The 26,266-nt window shown below is 42.3% G+C and overlaps 2 protein-coding genes across 3 annotated transcripts in view; both read left to right on the forward strand.

Annotated features, from left to right (window-relative positions):
- Positions 1–282: 282 nt before the first annotated feature.
- Positions 283–1,611, forward strand: GJA8 (gap junction protein alpha 8). Its single transcript, XM_045776275.2, has one exon. The coding sequence runs from the start codon at positions 283–285 to the stop codon at positions 1,609–1,611; it is 1,329 nt and encodes a 442-aa protein (XP_045632231.2).
- An 11,748-nt stretch (positions 1,612–13,359) lies between these two features.
- Positions 13,360–26,266, forward strand: part of GPHRA (golgi pH regulator A) — a 56,851-nt gene continuing 43,944 nt past the window's right edge. The window contains exons 1-3 of one of the 2 annotated variants that reach the window (XM_045776273.2): positions 13,360–13,566; positions 23,132–23,191; positions 24,604–24,707. In XM_045776273.2, the coding sequence (XP_045632229.1) occupies positions 13,525–13,566; positions 23,132–23,191; positions 24,604–24,707 (206 nt within the window). In that variant the 5' untranslated portion in view covers positions 13,360–13,524. The remainder of the gene's footprint in view (positions 13,567–23,131; positions 23,192–24,603; positions 24,708–26,266) is intronic. The other variant, XM_045776274.2, reaches the window with a different exon arrangement.

Raw genomic sequence — 26,266 nt, forward strand, 5'->3', positions numbered from 1 at the left:
TTGCACAGTAACTGAGAACAGGTGTTAGCATTAAACCCATTTTTCAGATGAGGAAGTGAATGGAAGCAGATTCTTCATGCCACTCTTGTCCCCTCATCCTAGCCTGCACAGAGGAAGCACTCGATAGGTACTGTTTACATACTGACGGTTCCAGCAACTCAGAAAGGAGAGGTACCCCCCACCACCACCACCACCACCTAAGCATTAGCAGAGAGAGACTACCTGGGGATTGCACCGTGGCCGCTCAGCTCTTGCCTTCTCCCTCCTCCAGGTGGGTGAGAAATGGGCGACTGGAGTTTCCTGGGGAACATCTTGGAAGAGGTGAATGAGCACTCCACGGTCATCGGCAGAGTCTGGCTCACGGTGCTGTTCATCTTCCGGATCCTCATCCTGGGCACCGCCGCGGAGTTCGTGTGGGGGGATGAGCAGTCCGACTTCGTGTGCAACACCCAGCAGCCCGGCTGCGAGAACGTCTGCTACGACGAGGCCTTCCCCATCTCGCACATCCGCCTCTGGGTGCTGCAGATCATCTTCGTGTCCACGCCGTCGCTGGTGTACGTGGGCCACGCGGTGCACCACGTGCGCATGGAGGAGAAGCGCAAGGAGCGCGAGGCCGAGGAGCTGTGCCAGCAGGCGGCGGGCGACGGCGGCGAGAGGGTGCCGCTGGCCGCGGACCAGGGCAGCATCAAGAAGGGCAGCAACAGCAGCAAAGGCACCAAGAAGTTCCGGCTGGAGGGGACCCTGCTGAGGACGTACATCTGCCACATCATCTTCAAGACCCTCTTTGAGGTGGGCTTCATCGTGGGCCACTACTTCCTGTACGGTTTCCGGATCCTGCCGCTCTACCGCTGCAGCCGGTGGCCCTGCCCCAACGTGGTGGACTGCTTCGTGTCCCGGCCCACGGAGAAGACCATCTTCATCCTGTTCATGTTGTCGGTGGCCTCTGTGTCCCTGTTCCTCAACATTCTGGAGATGAGTCACCTGGGCCTCAAGAGAATCCGGTCTGCCTTCAAGAGGCCCGTGGAGCAGCCCCTGGGGGAGATCCCTGAGAAGTCCCTCCACTCCATTGCCGTCTCCTCCATCCAGAAAGCCAAGGGCTACCAGCTGCTGGAAGAAGAGAAAATCGTGTCCCACTATTTCCCTTTGACTGAGGTCGGGATGGTGGAGACCAGCCCGCTTTCTGCCAAGCCTTTCAGTCAGTTCGAGGAGAAGATGGGCACGGGGCCCCTAGGGGACCTGTCCCGAGCTTACCAAGAGACACTGCCTTCCTACGCTCAGGTGGGAGCACAGGAGGGGGAGGGGGAGGGGAAGCAGCAGCAGGTGGAGGAGGGGGCGGAGCCAGAGGTGGGAGACAAGAGGCAGGAAGCGGAGAGAGTGAGCACGGAGGGGCAGGAGACCTTGGCAGTGCCGGAGGGGGAGAAAGCGGAGACTCCCGAGGTGGGGAAGGAGGGTGAGAAGGAAGAGCTGCAGGCTGAGAAAGTATCAAAGCAAGGGCTGCCGGGGGAGAAGTCGCCTTCACTGTGTCCAGACCTGACCCGGGATGACACCAGACCGCTGAGCAGGCTGAGCAAAGCCAGCAGCCGGGCGAGGTCAGACGATCTAACCGTATGAAGTGAGGCCAAAGAAAGAAAGAAAACACCAGAGCTAACATAAGGCAAGATGAAACGTAAAGACGCCCCCATGATCTGAGTCTTCTGTCCCTCTCCTCACGCCCACCCCTGATTGGACAGGTGCTGCAGGGGCACAGTACTTGCTGTACAACTAGGAAACCACATTTCCCATATAAAAGGGCCACCAAGATAAACCCATTGTCCCATCAAAATCCCCAGTCTGGAATGACTGCCCTGCCCCTCTACCCCAACTACAATGGGGAGCTCTGCTTTCATCCCCATTTCTCCATAGAAATCCCTCCAATCGGAACTGTGGTTGCCTCATAGCTTTTTGCCAGTCATGACTCAAGCTCACTAGCTCAGCCAGATTTTTATCAGGCCAGCACTTCCCTAGCAGACACCACATGACCATATATCAGGGGGCCCAAGCTCAGATGCCTACACGATGCAGGCAGGTGTTTTCAATTGGTGGGGTGGGCCTGTTCTAATGCCATCGGACATCTAGGACTGTGAAGACTGGGGGGCAGAGGGCAGCTGCTGCTCAGCACGAGGCACTGATTACCAGGTGGTGTAACCTGACCATCTGATCTTTCCAGAGAAGCCAGAAGTCCAAACTTTCAGTGAAATTTTTAATATTGCCAATTAAATTTTAAATATGCCATGGGGGCCAAACAAAATGTGTGCAAGCCAAGTTTAACCTATGCGGCACCAATTTACAAGGTCAGCCTACGCTAGTGAGCCCAGCTTTCCCGTGGAATTGGTCATATTACTTATGGTCTCAACTTGTGTCTATGGCTCCCAAATCTCATTTCACCATTTTGGAATGTTTGGTTAAAATCATCAGTCCAGGAGATACCCAGTATTCTCACTGACCTTTCTTTTGGGTCACTGTAGCCCCTGGGTTCTGATTCAATTATATCCCTTGAATTGGTGGGGATTCTGCCCTGGGCACCATCAGAGAAAGAGAGCAAGACTCCTACCCTCTCCCTGAACTGAAAGGGCCTCGAGGTCTGGTTGCAGTTTTCTTCCCTGAAGAAAGAAGATCCCCTTCTTTCCTTTCCTTTTCCAGTATCAGGGCTCACCCTGAAATCCACACCTCCTTTCATCAGGGGCTGGGAGCAAGCCAGTCTGAGCCAGCAGATAAACTGCCCATTGGCCTGTCTTGAGGAGAGTCAACTCTCGGCCTTGATGAGACACAAGATGTGTACAAAGAGGACCATCACAGTGGTAGTAGGGAGAGCCTCTTATAAAGTGGGAGCTCAAACTGCCAGAATCCCAAAGTCTAGTCTCAGACCAGGCCTCATCTCTGGAAGGGACATAGAGACTAAAGGGAACAAGAGCGATCTCGAAATTCTCCTACCCTTTACCCTCACAACCAACACTCCTCAAACATAGAGTCCAGTCCAGGGAAATCCTCAAGTACAAGTACACATTTCACACGGGGAGCAATTTTTACCTGGAGCCAATCAATTCTCAGAGCTGAGGGACAAAGTGATAACCGGGATGGTTTATCTAAACCAAAGCTAGCATCATGGGCTCCAGTGCCAGGGCTAAGGAAGGTAGGATAGAAACCAAAGTGACATGGCAGAGATCTGGACAGGGGACCACCAGGGAACACAAAAGAAGTACCCAGAAAACTGCATTAATTCTATCTTTCCCTCAGCCAGCACCATCCCAAAGCTCGCAAATCCCTTGTGCTGCCCTCTGGTTATCACCTTCCTTTTACGACATTCATTCTAGATATGCTTCTCCAGAGCAAAGCCTCCTCCACAACTATTCCTCCCATGTGACAATATTCCCATTCCTTAGTGTCCCATTCCAAAACAGAGTGGTCTAAAAATTAAATTCATCCTAAGGTATGATTGTTTGATCATTACTCTGAGAAATTTTACATTTTAAAAGACAGCCTAAAATATATTTTACCTAGGTCAACCCAAAGTGACAAACTTTCAATGAAAGAACATATCAGGCAGTGGATAGTTGAATAGAAGAGGTATATTTATCTCAAAGACATGTGACTTTCTGGCTATGGCTTGAATCTGCCCTTTGCCAGCAACACTTTCCAGACCTTCCATCTGGGGAGACAAGTAGCACAGTCCCAGGCCTGAGAACGTGAGAGACTGTGTCACTGCACTCATCCCGACGGCCACACTGTTGCTCCTACAGTTTTACTCCCGAAGACTCATTTTAAGAAGATACAAACTCAGAGCCTGAAAAGACCTTGATCGTCACCAGAACGGAGTGTCTGTCTCAACTAGGACCTAACCCGAAAGAGGAAAGGAAAAGAGAAGGGCACCCTGCTCTAGATGAAAGCTGCTCGGTGCTGTTTGGAAGCCGTCGCAGGGGCCTAGGTGAAGGCTGCTGGCCTCCTGGTCTCAGCGAGGACAGAAGCCTTTGAGTGAGTGTATCTCCTTGGATGAAGCAGTGTCCTGCCTCACGGTCCGTACCTACCCCACCACCATGGAAGTTGCCATTTTCCCTCTTAGTCTCCCCAATAAAAGAGGAAGACTGTCTGGGGGAAATAGACATAGGCTTCAAGGGACCAGGATTTTTGTTTCTATTTCTGCCGTTTAGTAGCTGCATTATTGTCATCCCTTAACCTCTCTGTATCTTGGTTTCCTGTCTACAAACTCAAGATGGTATTCACCACCAACCTACCTCCAGGGGTATCATGAGGAGTAATGAGTTGGCTGCCAAGTGTGGAGCCTGCCAAGTGTTGCCATTCCCTGAAAGATTCGTCTAGCAGCAGGGAGACTGGGAAGAAAAGGAGGTGGGTGGTTTCCTTCCCACCCTCTCAACCTCCCTTGTAGTTACCCAGTGAGAGCTTTTCAATATGGAATAGACACTCTGGAGATCAGTTTTCTCAGAGAAGACTCAAAATAGAATCTGGACCCCATATGTTTAATAGGAACCTGAGGCTCTTTGACCTTGAGAAATGACGGGGGGACAGATTGGCAATTACTTTCATCCTCCGGAAAAATGTCCCAGGTTCCGTTCACAGGCAGCTGTGCGTCCGTGGAGGCCCTTACCCTATACAGCTGGATCCCTCAGTATCTGTTTCGAGGCAAATAATTACGACCAACTCAGGATTATAATCCCCCCCTGGGCTCCATTAGGTCGAGCTTTAAATCCTACTCCTGGTCCATCCCTTGCTAGACTAAAACCCTTAGGGCACATAGACCCACTGATAAAAAGAAGCAATGGACCGCTGCCTCCAGGGGAGAAGGGCCAACAACTTAATAGCAGTTATAACACGTCTATCAGGGGAGATCTGTGACCAGGAGGGACAGAGTTACTCACAGTTCAGTTAGAAACTTCAAACCTGGCTCTGTAATCCCTAGGCCTAGCATTTGGGATATTATAAAAAGGCTTATCTGCTTTTCACTATGACTTTGTCACTTGCCACACAGATGACACATCCAACACAGAATTAGACAAAGGCTCCTAAAGGTCAGTGTGACCTAGGGGGAGAAGATTTTCCCATGAAAAACAATGAAGTTCAAGTCAGAAGCGTTGGCTACCCCTTGTTGACTCTCAGGACCCCAAGTGTCACTTACCTGCTCCATATGACAATTTCCCCTAGGTGAATCGGAGGTAACAAATTTTACCCCTCCTTCACAAGGCAGAACAAGTGAATTGAAATCCAGGAAACACTGAGTGTACTAGAAGAAATAAGTGGGTGTTTTTAAAAACTCACTAACCTGGAAACAAAAGGAAAGGGAGGAAGGCCTTATCCAAATTTGTGAGAAGTCCTTCCTGTAAAATGTAGACTGAAGCAATGACAGCCACCACTTCCAAATCCTGCACAGATTGTTGACTAAGATCCTGACAAAAAGTGAGCTACTAAGTAAAGGGAAGGAAGTAAATGAGGAAGGGAAATGGTCAATATTTCTGTAGTCCTGAATTCCTAAGAATCCACTGCTCAAGGTGGTGCTACAGAGAGTCGGCTTCCCAGGGCTCACATGAAGAGGCACACCAGCCCCTGAGACTGTCTCTGACTCATGGCAGAAGTGAGCCCCTGGCTACTGAAAAAGCTATGTGGAGGAACTCTTCAGATTTAAGCCATGTGGAAGGCCTGGGGCAAGGCTAGTGTGGGCCGTTGCTCTTCATGAGTTCCTGAGGAGGGTCGTCAGGTCATGCTCGGGGTGAAAAAGGAGCATACCACCCACACGGCACATCCCATCGCACTCCACATCTCTTCCTCTCTCCTTCTCCTCATCCCGAATTATCCCTCTATGCGTACTGTGTACAAATGGCCACACAACCCAAGTTAGCAAAATTTAGATGAAAAAGGTTTGCCCGGTTGGGTGGAAAACTCCTCTAAGCGTAAATACAATCTGTAAAACAAAGTAAGTGTGTGCCTAGAAGTGATACTGAATAGTCCGGGAGACTCCCCCGTCTTGTAATTATCATATTTTAACTAAATATGTAACCGGGAAGGAAGGAGAAAAAGGAAACAAAACTCTAGGTTGAGCAGTTAGATAAGATGAAAGAAAGATTTTTATAAAAGATGAGTCACTCTCCACTGCCCTAGAGACACTGTAGCCCCCAAACCCAGCCACCAAGGTAGCAGTGGTGTAAGCTGCTGTAAGCTCCAGCCCCACTTCCTTCTGGAAGTTCTTTCTCTAGGGCAAACAAAGAGAATTCTGGAAAAATACATGAAGTTTCCTGGAGGCAAAAGTAGATGGCTGCATTGCCTTTTTCTGCAAAAGTTTCCATCTATGACGGGATTAGTAAAGACTCAGCTAAGAAGCGCATTCATTAACAAACTTCCTGGGAAGATCTTTGGCAAGGGAGAGAGGCATTATTGGGATTGTGTCCTGAATTCTCCAACCCTCCACATCCTTATGTTAGAGCTAATAGTCACATGTTAGACTGTTGCAAAACAAATAAAACTAACTTGACTTTTCACCATCTTTGTTTTGTTTTTTTTTTTTTCTTTTGACTTGTCAACCAAACTTGACTGTGAAGAGACTCCCAGGTTCTGGTTATTCTTCCTTTGGAATTAAGGGGTTGGGGACCAAGAGGATTGGGGTATGGGGAGGGGGCAGTGGTATTCTGGTAAACATTCCACAACTTGCTCTCCGTAGGATAAAGATGTCCTTCCTGGTTTATAGTGTTCGTCAGTTTCCTTGGTGTAAATTCTCCTACCATTGCCCACTAATTTCAGGTTCCCAGCCTAATGTCACTGAACACACAGCTGGGGAGAGATGTAGAGTAGCACAACATTATTAAATATTTCCACATTTTAATACATATAAATAACCCATTAGCGTAGATAATAATAAAATAATTAAGAAGCAATGAGCTTTGAAAATTTACTACCTTGTGTTTCATATTTTCTTTATGTTTTATGTGGTTTGTTAATAATGACTGTAACTTTAACAACTGGCTCGCAAAATTCCAGGAAATTTAGCAAATGATTCTTAGGGGCCAGTATAAGCCTGTTCCAGCTCACCGCTGGGTAGAATGGAGGAGACTCTGATTCAGAAAAAACATGAAAATTCTCCTTATCAGTGAGATTTGGTCATTTTGTTCCCTGTTTTTCTCTATACAAACATCAGGAAAAACCAAAAAGTATACTTACTTGGCCTTCTGGGAAGAGGCAAAAGAATAGGATTTGTTCTCTTCCATGTTTCTGACAACTGTAGAAGAGTTAAACTATTCATTACAGATCAAAATAAATAGATAACTCAAAATAAAATTGGCCAAAAAATTCTGCCTGGGATTTACCACGTCACTTCTCTGCTTAAAATCCTTCAACAGCTCCTCATTACATACCCGATAAATTATAAATTCCTTAACACATCTTACAAAGCCTTTATAACTGACTTCAACCCACCTAGATAGGACATCTGTTTTTACCTGCCCAGAATCTATTCTCCCTTTTCCTATAATAACATCTCGATTTTATCTAGGAGAAATACACTTCCTAGGTTAGCGATTGGCTTGGTAGAACTCTAAGCAACGTTTATCCAACTTCTCCTGGTTAAGGGTCAGTTTCCTTTCTTTCTTTCTTTTTTTTTTTTTAAACCAAATGGGCCAATCATACCTTCTCTCCCTGGAATGCAGAATCTTGAGTGGAGTAACAGAGAGCTCTACTGCAACTTGGTTGGAATACATTAATCTTGACAGAAGCCCCTGAACAGACCCACAATGAGTTCCTGCTTATCTAGATTTCTGGGCCATGCTTGGTGCCTCTTTTTCCAGATCCTGGTCATAGCCTTCCTTCAGTTTGCTAACTATCCCAGAGTTTTGTTTGTTTGTTTCATTTAACCTAGCCAAGATTATCTCTGTTGTTTGCAAGGCCTTGACTTCTGTACCACCTTTGTAGCCTCATCTCCCACACCTACCCACACCCATATGTGCCCCAAACTTCTGGGACCATTGGCCTGTCCCTAGTATAAACAGGCCTGGCCCATGGTGGCAAATGAATTCCATGATGTTTCAGGACTCTGCCCTGGCCTGCCTTTTTCTCCATGGTCAGCTTCTTCTCAACCTTAAACGTTCAGCTCAGTTGTCTCCTTCTTTATGAAATTCCACGAACTTCTCAAGACAGAGTTAGTTGCTCCCTCAATACTGGTGTGCACTTCCACCATAGCATCTATCAAATTGTTTTATCTCCTCCTTTTCTCTCATCTGACTGCAAACAAATTTAGGATAGAGATTACTTCCTATGTAATTCTGAATATTCAGTACTTATCAGAGTGCCTACAGTAATGTTTGGTGAATGCATGAATGAGTACTGAGACATCTCCCAAGGCAGGAAGGAGATAACTGGCCAAGCACTCCCTGTCATCAAAGGGATGTACTGTAGGCTGACACTACATAGGAATATTTCTGAGGAAGAAATTCCCTAAAGGTCCCAGGGGTTCCAGGCTTAGAAGCAAGCGGGCTTGCTTTGTCATAAATAAAGGAAGGTGGTGGGGAGGGGGATTTTCATATGAATTGCTGGATGTCATCACCCAGAGCAAACTTGGAAGCCATATGTTGAAGATGGCAGTCAAAGTATTTGAATGATTGTAGTTCAGAGGGCCTTCCCATCCCTATCAATTTATAACTGGACTTTTGAACTTTGAATTAAATAAAAAATAAACTTTGTAGTGTTAGTCCTCTGAGATCTCAAGATTTATCCATTATAGGATCTAACAATACCTTACCTATTATAGAAACTGAGGTTAGATGTGGTTACAACAAAAACCTAAAATCTGTTGCTTTGGCTTACCAGTTGACAGTGAATAGTGAAGAGATGAAAATCAAATGTTACAAGGCTAGAGCTCCAGGCTATGCCATGCAAATATTTAGTAAAAATGTCACCTGTGATGATTGATGTATTAGCTTTCTGTTGCTGAGTAACAAATCTTTCCAGAACTTAGTGGTTTAAAACAACAATGAGCATTTATCATCTCTCACAGTTTCTGTGGGTCAGGAATTCTGGAGCAGCTTGGGATCTCTCACGAGGTTGCAGTCAGATATTGACAGGGCCTGCAGCTGGGGTGGTAGGACCGAGTCACTCACATGGTTACATGACTAGCAAGTTAGCACTGGCAGGTCGGTTGCTCTTGGGTCTATGAGGGTCTCGTGAGCTGGTAGCCACTTTCCCCTAGAGCAAGGATCTAAGATATCAAGGCAAAAGCTTCCAGTTCTTTTATGACCTAACCTTAGAAGTCACATACCATTACTTCCATCATATTTTATTGGTCACTTTCCCTCGGACTGTCCCAACTCCTATGGAAAGAATGAACTAGTGAGGAGGAGGATTTGAGGTAAAGACATCAAGTATGGCTCCTTTTTCTTTGTTTTAAGGATTTCATTGTATACGTGATATGTGTTTTAATCTGCTCCAAATGGTCTTGGGAGTAGGCAAGATTTGAATAGATGGTAACTATAATGCTAATTCCAGATGGCTGTGCAATTGCTACCATGAGGGAAGCCCTTAGCCAAGGATGACGTCTGGTCATGACTCCTTGGGCCAGGACAGAGTTTTGAGGGGCATCCCCCCCACCAGCTCCTCTTTCACTAACACTCGTTTTCCTGAAAAATGTTCAGTTTTTCTAATTCATCCAGGTTTTCCAGGTCTATTTTTCTACCTTTCTCACTTGCTACAGTTATCATCTCTACACTGGCTGGACCTATAGATGGAAAAAAGACCCAGGCATCTCCAGAATTGAGTTAGATTAATAAAACCAACAGAAAATGGCTGAGATCAAATAAGTGTAAATGAGCTGAACCCACAGAATATAATGTGACCCAAAAAACCTCAATCACGTCTGTAAGGCAGACACAATGACAAAGGATGTTCTTATGGCATTACAACAAATATGGACATCTCTAATGTATCTCAGATCAGAGCTTCAACTTTCTCCAACTTCTTTTCTCATGATTGTAACAGGCTGAAGCCACAATTTCTAGGACAACTGTGTATTATTCTTGAATTGAATATTAACTGTCTTCCCTTTAAGTATTTTTTAGTTACTCATTTATCCAGTAGTCAAAGACCCTTCTTCTTGACTTTTTAAAAATCCTGTTGAGCTAATTACTGTGTCTAGTTAGGTTCCACAAATATACTGAGATAGAAGAGTAAGAGACAAGGAAAACAGCTAACAGCCTGAAGAAAACAAACAGTGGACACCAAAATAAAAGAATAGCATAATTTCAAAAGGTATTTACTTAAAAAACAAAAGTAAGCTTAAAATCTGTTTTGTGCGCTCAAAAAATTTTTAAAGAAAACATGGACTCCATAAAGCAAGAAATGAAGCAGAAGATAATAAGACTGGAGTTGGAAAGGGAGCTGGCAGAATTAGTAAACAAAGCCACAGCAGAATTTAAGAATAAAGAGCAAAATTAGCAACACATAAAGCCAAATCAGTGCCGCAAAGAATCACATCAGGAAGTCTCCCAGAATGCCAAGAGGAGGAACAAAGGTATGAAAATTATTACAGAGGAGATAAAAGACATGGGGAGAAGGCCATAGAAATCCAACACAGAAATATGGATCCTCCTGAAAGACAGTCAAGACAAAAGAACCATAAGCATCAAAGATCTAATGGGAGAAAGCTTCCTTGGAAAGTCTGATAAAAGACCTGAAATCATAAACTGGAAGGAATTCATCATGTCCCAGGGAAAAAATCTAGACAAATTTTGATTTGCAAGTAGAAAGGCAATCCTACAAATTTAGAAATATAAGAAAACAGCCCCTGATATTGTTTGTGTAATGCTAATGAACAGTTATGTTGTCATCTTCTTGTCCAATTGTGAACATAGAGTAAGATCCTACCCTGTCCATAGGAGGTGAGGCTTCCTGGGAAGAAAATGGATATTTCAATGTCAAATCCTGAAAAGAGAAAGATTCTAGGATGAGAAAAGAAATAGGAAGAAGAGGGAACTCCTTTCTCTGTCTGAGCCTCATTCTCCTAGGCCTGGAATCCAACGAGTGCCAATGTACTCAATATGCTTCCAAAAGAAACAGAACAAGTGTGTCTGCCATATAGAGGCAAGTCAGGAACTAAGGGAGTTAATGAGTTAGTACATTTCAGGATCTAAGAATAGTATCTGTCACATAGTAAGCACTTGGTAGATATTATTCTACGTGATATAATGACTGCCATAGTCTTGCATATGACTAGCAAAATTTTATTGTGAAATGATGTAACTTAGACTCAGCCAGAATACAGAGATTTAAGGGAAGGGTCTGTGCACTTGTTCCGCAGGGATTGAGAAGAGAGATCTCCTTTCCTCTCAGAGGCCATTGTTGGTCATGGGGATTGGTAATAGCTCTAATAGGAAAGAGAAGCGAAGGTGATGACAAAAAAGCAAGAACTCATGGCTCTTGGTTTCAGCCATCCCTCCCAGTGCTTTCAGAGGTGAGTCAATTGGACATAAATCTAGTATGAAGGTTTCTGGACACATTCTGCAATCAAAAATATGGGGCAGTAGTTCTTTGGGTCACCAAAACCTGTCCTTGACTTGGACCCAGGTGTTACAGCAGGGAAAATCCTGAATGGTGCCATTCAAAGCTTTGCACAGGGCTGGGGCCAGTGAGACTGCATGCCTTTCTCGGCTATGCCAAGCTCACTGAGACCCTGAATGCCACCATGCATCCCAGTAAGCCACCAAGGTAAACTGTTTGCCTTGATATGCTCTCCCAGAATTCTGCACTATCACACAGCCTTGAATCTCAGTTAGATGAAATTCTAATTCATCATGTAGCATCTGTGCGGGCATCTACCTGCATCCTTGATAGATGTAGCCAAGGACATGAAGTTCTCTGGTTTGATTCTCCCATAGTAGGGGTACCTCCATGGTTTTCTAGCCTTCTGGATAAGGGATTAGACATCTGACAGGTGGTTTGGGCTGCTTAGTATGGCAGAGTTCAATTCCAAGAAGGAGAGACACCTTCCCTTGTGTGTAATAAATTTGTGAGTCTCAGTTACTCAGATTTCAGTAGTCTAAACACTCAGGTCCTCAATGCCAGGTGCACTCGAGGCTGTGCTTCCAGGTATGGACTACAGCAGCTCCCACACTGGGTCATTGCTATATGGAGCCAGCTTCGAGTGCTGTGAGACTATAGGAACTACAGGACTAGCTAGAGCCCTAGTGCAAAAGAATAAGCCTCACAGCAGTGCATTAAGGCTCATGAAATGAGTATCGAATGGATGAAGTGGTGATTCAGTCTATATTTGAGCAACTACAAGGGAGAGGGACTATTTCCTAAAATAATTCATCTTTAGACCCTTAAAGAATTATTCCTTGTTTTGAATTAAATCTAGCTTCATTTAACTTCCAGTCCTTTGTTTTACATATATTTCCAGGGGCCATATCAATTCTACCCATTCTTTCACACAAAGATAACCATCATGTTCCTGAGTCTCCTTACTTCAGTTCCTTCCATCGGTACTCATCTGGTGGCTCACCTCTGAACATGCTCCAATACATCTCTATGCCTCTTGAAGTGTGGTACAAAAATGCAGTACTCCAGGTGTGGGCTGATGGGTACCAAATTCAATGAGATTATCACTCTGTTATAGATTGTGTGCTTTTTTGTTGTTGTTGTTGTTGTTATCACATCAGAAATTTACCTGTTTAGCTATATTTGCTAAAAATATCATCCGCCTTTCCACTCTTCCTCACCTGTAATTAAGTAGTTGTTTGTGTAGCCAAATTATAAGTAGTAACATTTAAAACACAGTGCCTGGGGCCCCTGGGTGGCGCAGTTGTTAAGTGTCTGCCTTCGGCTCAGGGCGTGATCCCGGGATTCTGGAATCGAGTCCCACATCAGGCTTCTCTGCTGGGAGCCTGCTTCTTCCTCTCCCACTCCCCCTGCTTGTGTTCCCTCTCTTGCTGGCTGTCTCTCTCTCTGTCAAATAAATAAATAAATAAATAAAATCTTTAAAAATAAAAATAAAAAAAAAAAACACAATGCCTGAATTATGGTCTAGCTCATTATGATCATTAACTTCATCTTATTAGTCATGACCATTACAAAATAGAATTACCACTTAAAATAAGATATTAGCTCAGGCCCCACCATCTTCCACCTCAGAAATGAAATGCTACTTTGCATTACATCAGCTATGGGATTCTCAGACCATCTAATTGTATCCCGCCCCTTTTTGCCAGGCCATCTCTAATTAAGCCACGCCCCCAGAGCCCCGTCTCCTTGGCCCCGCCCCCGGAGCCTCTGCTCCCAGGAGCCTCGCGTCCGCCCCGCCCACTCTTAGCCCGGGGCGGGAAGCACTAGATATAACCACTGATTGGTTGACTGGGGCGCAGCTTGATGGCGTCGGGCTGGCTAGCCGCGATCCCGGTGGTGGCCCCCGGGCGAAGGCCGCCTTTGTGAAGGGGCCTGTGGCCCGAGCTTGCTGTGGCCGCAGGGAGTGGAAATTGGAGGCACGAGCCTTCGCTACACTTCGCCATGAGTTTCCTGATAGACTCCAGCATCATGATTACATCTCAGGTGAGCTATTGCCTCCCACCCCGGGACCCCAGCCCCGTGAATTGTCTTCTCGGGTTTCAGTGACGCCGGCTGGCCCAAGATCTCGCTGTCCTCGTCCACTGCCTGGACCTGCCTCATCGGTTCCCAGAGCTCGGGGAGAGTGTGGAATTGGCTGAGTCCGGTTCCCTCAGCCCTCATAGTGGGAAGGCGCCCTGCGGCCGTCGGCGCCCCCACCCAGCCTCTAATCTTCCCGCTCTGTCTTCCACTTTTGGAGAGAATCACGCGGCCTCGGTCTCAGAGCCGGTGCCGCGAGAAAAGAGCGATCCCCATAGCGCCCCGGAGCTTCTGGACTGTCAGTCTGACCCTTGGTTCGGGGAAGAGTGTAGTTCCGGGCGTGGAGTACGCAGCCTACCAATGGGAGCTGGCTCCTGGGGACACGTGAGGTCCTTGCTGGTTAGTTGTCAAATCCTGAATCCCCTTTCGCAGGAATTTGCCGTGGTTAGCTCAGAGACCTTAAAAGTACTGTAAGGTTTGGTTTGTGCACCAACACCTCATCCTTTAATCCTCCTTCTGCTGCCCACGCTCTTTGGATCTTTTTCTTGACCCACCTTTCTTACCCATTGGGCACCTTCATTCATTCGCACTGTCAGCAGACTTTAATGGACCATTGTATAAAAATTCCCAGGGTACAAACCTAAATAAACACTAATTCCTTGTTCTGTACAGCTATGTCTAGGAAGCCTCTTGCTTTTTAATTTAAATTAAATTAATTAACATATAGTGTATTATTAGTTTCAGAGGTAGAGTTTAATGATTCATCCTTGCATGTAACACCCGGTGTTTATCACAAGTGTCCTTCTTAATGCCCATCACCTAGTTACCTCCCCTCCCGCAACCCTCAGTTTGTTTCCTATAGTTAAAAGTCTCTTATGGTTTGTTTCTCTCTCTGATTTAGTCTTTATTTTTCCTACCCTTCCCCTATGATCCTGTTTTGTTTCTTAAAATTCCACATATGAATAAAATCATATGATAATTGTCTTTCTCTGACTTATTTTGCTTAGCATAATACCCTCTAGTTCCATCCAGGTCATTGCAAATGGTAAGATTTCATTTTTTATGGCTGAGTAATATTCCGTGTGTGTGTGTGTGTGTGTGTGTGTGTGTGTGTGTGTGTGTGTGTGTACCACATCTTCTTTATCTATTGGTCTGTCGATGGACATCTGGGTTCTTTCCATAGTTTGGCTATTGCGGACTTTGCTGCTATAAACATTGGGTGCATGTGCCACTTCGGATCACTTTGTTTGTATCTTTTGGGTAAATACCTAGTAGTGCCATTGCTGGGTGGTAGGGTGGAAGCCTCTTGCTTTTACCAGCTTTCATTTGTTCAGCTACTCTGTTTTCTTCATAGCATTTATCGTAGCACTGATATTTATGAATTTATTTTCTTTGAGGTCCTGTTTTGTCCAAGACTTATCTTCCCCTCCCCCTTTAAGTACAAGTACTAAACACAGTTACTTGCTGGCCAACTGTTAATATTTGTAGAAGCTCAGAATATCTAATTATTGATTTCCCCCTCATTTCCCCAGTAGTTTAGAGTATATTTCAAGTGGCAAATGACAGAAACAGTTCCTTTTGAAGGTTTTAACGAAACTAAATCTTTGATCCAGCTTTCATATTCCTTCATCCTAATGCTTCTATCTTTGGAACAGAGCACTGTTCATGTCTCTTGAAAAACTTTAATTACAACATTTTAGAAAATATGAAACAAGAAACACTCTAATAAGATAACTTTTAAAATTCACCATCCTTGGGGCACCTGGGTGCCGCAGTTGTTAAGCGTCTGCCTTTGGCTCAGGGCGTGATCCCAGCGCTCTGGGATCGAGGCCCGCGTCAGGCTTCTCCGCTGAGAGCCTGCTTCTTCCTCTCCCACTCCCCCTGCGTGTGTTCCCTCTCTCCCTGGCTGTGTCTCTCTCTCTCTGTCAAATAAATAAATAAAATCTTTTAAAAAATAAATAAATAAAAGTAAATAAATAAAATTTACCATCCTTTATATAGTTTTCATAATTGTTTTTATTGGCTGAATAATATTCAAATGTATTAACACACAAAAATCTGGACGCATAATTCTCTTGTTTTTCTAATTTTCTTAAGCTTTTCTAATTTTTCTAAGGCTGATTGCCCTTTGTGACAATTCAGGTTTGTTTTTAGCCCTACTACCAACTCAGAAAAAAATGACACTATTTCGGTTGCATTTTTTTTACTCAGTTCTTAAAAAAGAATGTGGATGAGGAAATTGGCATTGCATTGTAGTCTCTAAGATTTTTAACACAGATATAATAAGTTGAAGCAAGAAAGTGGCTTTCTGATTTTTTTACATTATATAAAACTTTAATTTTCACACATGCATTCACATGCATTATTAAATATTTAACGCTCTTTACAAATGAGGAACTAAGACCCAAAAATTCATTTGTGTGGACTGTTCTCTGACCATATATTTATGTGGCTACTTCATCATTATTTTGATATCAGTAAAAATATCACTTTAGAGAGGTTTGTCCTGACTCCCTACCCCCATCACAGTAGCACCCATTCCAGCCACCTTCAATCCCATTTTCCTGTTTTATTTTCTTCTTAGCCTCCATCACTATTATTTATGTCTGTTAGATGTAAACTCCAGGAGGTCCAGGTTATTCTTTCTTATTCTCTGCTGTATCCCCCAGCATCTAAATCAGTGGCTGTTAAACAGAAGCCTAGTAAATATTAAGTAAATAGAGATGTAGTTACGTTAGAAATCCCTCTTCCTCATTTTTCCTGTTTTATGTGAACTGAAAGGTTTATTTTAAATGAAGTCTGTGGGGTGCCTGGCTGGCTGTCATAAAGCATGTGACTCTTGATTTCTTGTGAGTTTGAGCCCCACATGTGGTATAGAGATTACTTAAATAAAACTTTAAAAATCAAACAAATAAATAAACAAACAAACAAATAAATAAATAAATAAATAAAATGAAGTCTGGGGGCACCTGGCTGGCTCAGTCAGTAGAGCATGCATCTCTTGATCTCGGGGTCATGAGTCTGAGCCCCGTGCTAGGCATGGAGCCTACTTAAATAAAATTAATTAAATAAATATTTCAGACTTCATTTTATTTATTTTTCTTGAAATAATCAGCTGTTTATTCCATTCCCCTCATAATTTCTCTGAATCTTTATCACTGTCCTCAAAGCCCCCTTTTCCATGCTCATCTCTTAAACTCTAGCAGATGACCTTGCTATATGACCTTAGCAGATGACCCTACTGTATCAGTAAAAGTGAGGACAAAAGATAACAATCTCCTTCTACATCCTAGGTCTTCATCTAAGCATTTATGTATGTCTACAACCATTCCCAGCTGCCTTCCTCCCATGTCAGAAAATAAAGTGCCCCTTACCCCTTCCTAAGGTCATCCTCTCTACCTGTGCCTTTGATCTTAGTGCAGCTTATTGTAAAGTGCTTAAAAGCACAAGCTTTGGAATCAGCCATACAGACTGCAGATTGGATCCTGATTTTGACAATTACTATAAATTAATTAACTTCTATAAACCGCAGCTTTCTCTGAAGTGAGGATAGTCACACATACTTTAGGGTTTTATGATTTATTGAGATTACAGTGCTAAGTACTTAGAGTTCCTAGGATATAGTAAATGGTCAATAAAGGTTAGTTGCTGCTAATCGTAGTAAATTATTAACATTGTCAATTCAGTTTCCCTGTAAGCATCTTTGTCACAAGTATTTTTGCCACATAACTAATTGGCCATAAGGCAATTTTATGTAAAAGATAAACTCATCAAAAATAAAATGGGACATTCATTTTTTTTTTAAGATTCTATTTATTTATTTGACAGAGACAGCCAGCTAGAGAGGGAACACAAGCAGGGGGAGTGGGAGAGGAAGAAGCAGGCTCCTAGGAAGGAGCCTGATGTGGGGCTTGATCCCAGAACGCTGGGATCATGCCCTGAGCCGAAGGCAGACGCTTAACGACTGCGCCACCCAGGCGCCCCATAAAATGGGACATTCATTTAAAAGGACATAATGAAATGTGAAAAATGAATAACAAAATTAAAAAGACTTCATTGTGAAATACAAAACATTTGAATACATCCAAAATATGTAGTATAAATTCATGGCAATACTATGCAAATAAAATGATTTCATTTTGTGGATTGTACCTAAGCACTTGTCTTCAGTCTTTCATTCATAGCATTATACATTTTGTTTGTTTGCTCGTTGAGTTGTCTCCTCATTTGGTATCACATTTTTTTTCTTTTTTCCCTAAAATTTCTCCCTTCATTAAGAGAAGTATCATTTTCCAAATACTGGGATATATATTTGTAACTAATCTTTGCATTGTACTGTGAAAGCCTTCTACAATGTTGTTTGTTCTTGGTACATTGTCACATGCCCATTGATAGGTGGATCAAACTTCTATGGTCAATGGGGGTACAAAACTGTGCCACTGTATAGACCATTATGAGGGCTAAGATTTATATAATATAAAAATGGAGGTACAGTATCAATGAAGAAATGAAATCAAACTGTCAACCAGCTATTTTTTCTTTTACAGCAAAATTGCATTGTGGCAAATTAGTTATACAGCAAAAATACCAGACGTGATAGCTCCTCCTCTAGTGTCCCATCGGTCCCTTCTCACATGTGTTCACCCCCTCTTACTCAAGTATACTACGTTCTTCCCTTGGCCTATAAACTTTCCCTTTTCCCCACATCCTTCCCTAGGCTACTATCTAATATTTTCTCTGTTTCATTCTTTTTAAAACAATTTTTGTCTTGTTTTTTAATTGAAGTATAGTTAACTCACAAAGTTACATTAGTTTGAGGTGTACAAAATAGTACATGGTCATCCACAAGTCTTGTGAGTTACCCTGTGCTCACCACTACTGTAGCTACCCTCTGTCACCATATAATGCTATTACAGCAACATTGGCTGTGTTCCCTAGGTTGTATCTTTATCCCCATGACGTTCATTCCATAACTGGAAGCCTGTATCTCCCATTCGCCTTCACCCATTCTGCCCATCCCCCCACTCCCTCCTCTCTGGCAACCGTCAGTTCTCTGCATGTATGTGTCTGTTTCTACTTTTTGTTTATTTGTTTTGTTTTTTAGATCCCGCATATAAGTGAAATCATGTTATTTATGTCTTTCTCGTCTGACTTAATTTCACTTAGCATAATACCCCCAGGTCCATCCATGTGGTCTCAGATGTCAAGATCTTATCCTTTTTTATGGCTGTATAATATTCCGTAGTGCATTTGCACATGTGTGTGTCTGTGTGTGTTTGTGTGTACATACACACCATATCTTCCTCATCCATTCTTCTATCTATGGATCCTTGTGTTGCTTCTGTATCTTGGCTTTTGCAAATATGCTGCAATAAACATAAGGGTGCACATATCTTTGCGAATTAGTGTTTTTGTTTTTAATTTTGTGAGAAACCTCCATACTGTTTTCTGCAGTGGCTACACCATTTTATATTCCCACCAACAGTGCCCACGGGTTCTTTTCCTCCACATGTTTGCCATCACTTGTTATTTCTTGTATTTTTAATAGTAGCCATTCTTCCAGGTATAAGGTGATAATCTCGTTGTGATTTTAATTTGCATTTCCCTGGTGATTAGTGATGTTGAGCATCTTTTCATGTGTCTGTTGGCCATCTGTATGTCTTCTTTGGAAAATTGTTCATTCAGTTCTTCTGCCCATTTTCAATTGGAATATTTGTCTTTTGGTTGTTGAGTTGTATAAATTCCTTATATATTTTGGGTATTAGCCCCTTATTAGATATATCATTTGCAAATACCTGCTCCCATTCAGTAGGCTGTCTTTTTGTTTTGTTGAGGGTTTCCTTAGCTGTGCAAAAGGTTTTTTTGGTATGGTCCGAATAGTTTTTGGTTTTTTGTTCTTTGTTTTAAGATTTTATTTATTAATTTTTAGAGAAAGAGCACAAGCGAGAGTGAGGGGAGGGGCAGAGGGAGAGAGAAAGAATCTCACGCCGACTCCATGCTGAGCACAGAGCCCAACACAGGGCTCGATTCCATGACCCTGAGATCATGACCTAAGCGGAAACCAAGATTCAGATGCTCAACTGACTGAGCCACCCAGGCACCCCCCCCCAATAGTTTATTTTTGCTTTTGTTTCCCTTGCCTGAAGAGACCTATCTAGATAAATGTTGCTAAGGCCAGTGTCAAAGAGATCACTCCTTGTGTTTTCTTCTAGGAGTTTTATAGTCTCAGGTCTCCAATTTAGGTCTTTAATCCATTTTGAGTTTATTTTTGTGTAGAGTGTAAGAAAGTGGTCCAGTTTCATTCTTTTGCATGTTGCTGTCCAGTTTTCCTAGCACTGTTTATTGAAGAGACTGGCTTTTCCCCACTGTATATTCTTGCCTCCTGTGTCATGGATTAATTGACCATGTAAACTAGGGTTTATTTCAGGGCTCTCTGTTCTGTTCCATTGATCTGTATGTCTGTTTTGTACCAGTACCATACTGTTTAGATTACTACAGCTCTCTAGTATATCTTGAAATCTAAGCATGTGATACCTCTAGCTTTGTTCTTCTTTCTTAAGATTGCTTTGACTATTCAGAACTTGTGTAATTCCATACAAATTTTAGTATTATTCTAGTTTTGTGAAAAATGCTGTTGGTATTTCTCATTCTTGGCTGTCCCTAGGTTAATTTGTTCATTGTCTCTATTGCCTTACCCTCTTCAACCTCAGCCCACCTGCGGTCTGGTTCCTGGCTCCATTTCAGTATTCACTGTTTTCCTTAAGGTTAGCAGTGACCTTCAAGTTACCAAATCCTTTGAACAATTTTCAGTCCTGGTTTTATTGCCCCTGTGCTTCAGTTAACATTCCTTGAAACTATTCCCTTGATTTCAGGATACCACCCTCTCCTGGGTCTATTCTCTGTCCACTCCTCTGTCTCCTTCCTGCTCTGTTCTTCCCATTCCTACCCTCCGCTGTTTTCTTGCCATATTGCTCTTCTCGCTGTACATACTATTCCTGGGTGATCTCATGTACTTTGGTGGTTTCAACTCTTGGGTGTATCTGAGCTCTGCCTTCATCATCTCTTTTATGTTGACCTGATGGCCCTCAGGCACTTAGCACATCTAAAAGTGAACTCCTCTCTTAATCTCACAGCCTAGTTCCCAGACCTTTTCTTTATCCAATATTCTTTATATAAATTGGGTGGCCTCGTTCTTCGTTGTATATTCCAGACTAGTCAAGCTTGGTTCCTCCCTGCTATTTAACCTTCTAAGTACTCAAATCTGTTGCCTCCCCTCCAGCCACCGGTGTCTTAATTCAGGCCTTTATCATCTATCATCTGGACTGCTGCAGCAACCTCCTGTACGGTTTCTCTTTCTGCAGTGTTGTTTCCTTCAAATGCATCTTCTACATGGCCACCATAGCGCTCCATATAGAGCAAACTTGGCCGTGTCTTCTCCCTACTAAAATATGACTCATCACCTACAGACTGCAAGCTCCTTAGGGTGGCCTTCAGGCCTCTGAGTTGTTGGTTTCCTGCTCCTCCTCTCTAAGCCTCATTTTTAACCACTTCCTTCTCGAAATTTTAGCTTCCAGCAGTACCAAACCATGTGTTGTGTATAGCCATGTATATTCCCAGCATACTCCCACGTAGATGCCATGCAATTTCTTAGTTCTGTGCCTATACTTATGTTCTTTGCTACCTGGAAAGAAAGCCAGGTCTTCCTACCCCATCAGCTGTCTTTTACCTACCTACTGCTTTTTCATCCTTGAAGAGGGTAGTTCTTTAATATTTTAGCAGTGGTAGAAACCTCTGAGTGTGTGATAAATACCTTAGAGCCTCTCTCTAGAAAAATACAAATATTCTCCAAATTTGCACATGATATAAGATTGTAACCCGAAATTAAACACTCCTTCAGCTAAGGTATTATATTTTCCAGAAAATCCATCCTAACTCTCTATATATCTTTTTGCTCTCCCTTTTCCCATATTCTTTTACATGATGTATATATTTTTATCATTGCATGTCCCATGTGACATTATAATTATTTAGTGTCTTCATTACTATACTTCAAATTCCTTGAGGGTGGTGACTATCTTACTCATCTTTGTATCCCCAGAGCTTAGCATAGCATATATCAGTTATCACCAAAAAATTGAGGTTGAGTGTTCATAAGAACAAACCGTCTTTCACTGTGGACCGTTTACCTATTCAGCAAACATTAATGAAAAGCCTGCCATGTGCCAGGCATTGTGCAGGGTGCTGGGAATACAGATTAACATTAAAATATCCTTGTCCTCACAGAGCTTACAATCTTATGTCTAAGAAAGTGTGTTTAAATTAGACATTACAAAACTGTGTGGCAAGTGCTTTGGAAATACAGGATAGAATAGGATTCTATAAAAAGATCAACATATCTTTGAGACTCGGTCAGAGAAGGCCTTCCCGAGGTAGTAATAATCAAGTTAAGACCTGTAGGCACTGCAGAGAAGTTCCTGTCAGAGGACAATGTCCGTAGAGGTCTTGATATGAAAGAAAGAATATTGTACCTAAAGAACCATAGGCAGTTCCGTGTGGCTGAAAATATGAGTTTGGTGGGCAGGAGGGATGCAACAAGAGCCTGGAGGAGTCTTCTAAACCATGCTCAAGAGTTTACGCTTCCTTCTAAAGTTCGTGGGAAGGCATAAAAGAATTTGATTCTTAAAGTTCCTAACTAATAGAAGAAAAGAGGAGTTATGGGTCACCTGGTTGCTAAGTTAGCAGAGCATCTAAGTTGCTAGAGCATCTCCAGGTGGGTGAGCCCCACGAAGGGTGTAGAGGTTACTTTAAAAATAAAACGAAACTGTTTAAAACAAAAAAGAAGAAGAGGAGTGTGTCAGAATGTGTGCATATGTGTATATAGAGAAGGTTCTGCTCACCAGTAAAAAACAACCAGCTTTTAGAACACTGAACAGTGTGTCATGTGGCTGCTATCTGATGCCAACTTGAACCAAAACTGACAAAGTGGGATCCTGCAATCTCTTGGCTCTACACTGAGATGGAAACCACTTTATATAGATGAGGCAGGATTATGGAGAAGCTAAGAAAGCTCCATGAAAGGAAATACGTTTAAAAATCAGTTTTTCTACCACTTTCCTTTTTCTTTTTTTTTTTTTTTTTTAAGTTTTAACTCCTCTCCCATAACGTTTTGTTTTTTTAAATACTTGCAAACAGGGATCTAACATAAGCAAGTTTCACTGGCTCCTTTTCTGTTTGCTAGCTTCTCTGGCTAAAATGATAATCATAAGATTGCAGGAAAAAATATATACTTTCATTTTTGCCTAACATAAACAATGTTCTAAGACATGGATAATTTCAAAAATTGAAGAGCATTTTGTCATCTTCTCCCAGTGTTATGGACTTTAATAAGTAGATCTTATATAAGTGGATCTTGTCTTTAATCTCTGAAATAAGTTAATTGTCTGGTTAGAAGACCTTTTATCTTAAAATAGTCTGTATTGGGCATTTCTCAGAAGATTATATATATTGACATTTGATCTTCTTTCTCCTCCAGATACTTTTCTTTGGATTTGGCTGGCTTTTCTTCATGCGCCAACTGTTTAAGGACTATGAGGTAAGAAGAGATCATTTTGGTTATACTGCTACTATATGAATCTAGATTGTTTTAAAATGGGCAAGAATGGGGTGGCTCATTCCACTGAGCACCCCACTCTTGGTTTCAGCTCAGGTCATGATCTCAGGGTCAGGAAATCAAGCCCCCTGTTGGGCTCCACACTATGCATGGAGTCTGCTTGAGATTCTCCCTCTCCCTCTGCCCCTCTCCTCTCTTGTGCAAGCGTGTTCTCTCTCTCTCTAAAATAAGTAGATCTTTAAAAATAAAAATAGGGGCGCCTGGGTAGCGCAGTCGTTAAGCGTCTGCCTTCAGCTCAGGGCCTGATCCCAGTGTTCCGGGATGGAGTCCCACATCGGGCTCCTCCGCTGGGAGCCTGCTTCTTCCTCTCCCACTACCCTGCTGTGTTCCTTCTCTCGCTGACTGTCTCTCTGTCACATAAATAAATAAAATCTTTAAAATAAATAAATAAATAAAGTAAATAAATAAATAAAATAAATAAAATGGATAAGAAAAATGCCTCTGTTCAAGAAAGGTCATGTTTACTTCCCAGATAGGAAGTTTTAGCCAAATGAGTACTATATAATTCTTAAATTGGAGAATACGATTAGGCTTCATTGTTTAAAAAAAAAAAAAAAAGCAATCCTATAGCCCAGGAGCAAAACCGGCAAGCCTTAGTAATATCAGTATATAGAACAACAGCAGACAGTTATTTTTTGGAAGAGAATTTAATATACAGTGTGTCATAAATGTTCCCATTCGTTCGGGTATCAGACCATCAGTGTTAATGACCTAAGTCATCCTAAGTTAATATCAAAATCTTAAGGCTGATCTGGTTCCTAAGCCGTGAGTTTGTAGAAACACCAGCCTAGACTGGACATTTCCTTATTAATCCTCATTTAGTGATAAGCTCAATGATTGTGGGCTACTTTTAGATCATTTCTAAGATGTTCACCATTAAACCTCTCCAAGGAGTTTGGTTTGTTGTCTGAAAGAGCCCAGGATTCTAGAGATTCTGCTCTGCTCGATACTTTAAGCCCTCCCAGGGGAGGTTCCAGAATTGGTCCAAGGTCCGCAGAGTGTTGAAGAAACCCTTTTAGCACTAACCTATATACATGTGTAAATCTATCCTTTTTATGTCAGTGCATCAGGAATTCTAAGTGCTACTTCTCACCCTGGCACTTCTTCTTGTGCTTTAATTGTCCATCCACAAGAGGGTAATGGTAATAGTGCCCCATGATTTAGAAATACTACCTACTTACATCTATTTCTTTAGTTCCCGGCAGTATGCTATTATGGCCCTGTTTCCAATGACTTGAGAATTTTTTCATTGAGTTTTCTGACTTGTGACCAGATTATTAATTCAGTATTTCACACAAGGAAATGACTTGTATTCTCTATTTGACTTTTAATAGGTACGTCAGTATGTGGTACAGGTGATCTTCTCTGTGACTTTCGCATTCTCTTGCACCATGTTTGAGCTCATCATCTTTGAAATCTTAAAAGTATTGAACAGCAGGTGAGTGATACTAATTAGCTCTTCTCATGAAGAGAACTGTGGGGTCAGGTGGAAGACTTACCTGAATTCCGTAGCTGAAAAAACCCACCATGTGGTTAGTTTAGTTTCAGTAACTGTAAAAATCGCAGCAAATAGGGGTCCCAATCACCTAGTAACTGGTTTGACACAGATTGTGAAATAAGGAGGAAAAAAAAAAAAAAGTCTGACCATTAGCTCTGAAGAGCTAATTGAGAATGAGGCTGTGAGAGTCTAGGCCCCAGGCTTCACTCCTAGAAGTTTTATTTTTCTCAGGCTACTCTTTGAATCCTGCTAATGACCCTTCATATTGTTGTGCTAATGAAAAAAATCTCTACCTGAAAAGATCGGAATTCCTCAGAGTTAGTTAGTTATGTATGGGCTTCTCTGAAGTCTCAGCTCCAGCTTTTACTAACTTAGGTTACCTTTGTTGATTTCACAGGTACGGTGAAGTCTGATTGAACTTAGTATTCTTTTAAAGCATTTTTTAAAAGCAACTCCTATTCCCCTCCAAATAACAGACCTGTTTATTAGACAGCCTGTCCAAAATATTTCTAGCTTGTTAAACTGCAAGCTTGAGTTGTTTTAGACCATTGTTTGTATGTAGAGTACATCAGCTCTTCCATGTTGAAAACTACTTTTGTAGTTTTTATCACTGCGTGGAAAAATCTTTTAATAAAGTGGCATTTGACTCTGTAATCAGGAATCAGTGCTGAGCTAAGCTATATAATTTGTTTCAGACTCCTGATACTTGAGACTTACAGAGAGACAGTATTCTAAGATTCCCTTGAGAATCAGAGTTGATAATTAGTCTCTTGATAAATTAAGAATTTGTAGTATGATAAAACAAGAGTATATCCTGACTCTTATTTTAACTAGTTCTTTAATAATCCAAACCTTTTTTGGATGAGCAGGATACAGATCCTATGACTATCAAGAAGAGACAAGTGTTCTTTTACTTGCTAATTACAAATAATAAATCACAACCAGGAACTTTCACTGCTCTCTAACCAGAGGTCAGCAAGTCATTCTGTGAAGGGCCAGATAATAAACATTTTAGGCTTTGTAGGTAAAAGGTTTCCATCACAACTACTCAGCTGTGCTGTTATAGAGTGAAAGCAGCCATAGGCAATGTATAAACAAATGGGTGTGGCTGTGTTCCAATAAAATGTCACTTATAAAAGCAGGTGTCAAAAAAATAATTAAAAAAAAACAATACAAGCAGGTGTCTGGCAGGCCATAGTTTGCCATCCTCTAATCTAAGTATCAAAAGAAAAGACTATGGCTCAAATATTCTATAACCAAAATTATTTTTGATAGATGGTGTCCCCACCTTTTAACTCATTTATAATTAATCCATAGAATAAGACACATCACCCAGTTACTGTGATATGTATTTCTTAAATAGTTTATCTTAAAGAATATAGGAAGTTGCATTGCTAAAATCTGGTTGTTCTTTGGGTGCTTTTTGGGGGGTTGGGTTTGTATAGACTGAGACATGTTCAGTTACACCTATTCCTTTCATACTAACATTTGGCCCTACA

The sequence above is a fragment of the Ursus americanus genome, chromosome 12 (genome assembly GCF_024610735.1).
Source record: "Ursus americanus isolate L20-20 chromosome 12, mUrsAme1.1.p, whole genome shotgun sequence".
Classification (NCBI taxonomy): domain Eukaryota; kingdom Metazoa; phylum Chordata; class Mammalia; order Carnivora; family Ursidae; genus Ursus; species Ursus americanus.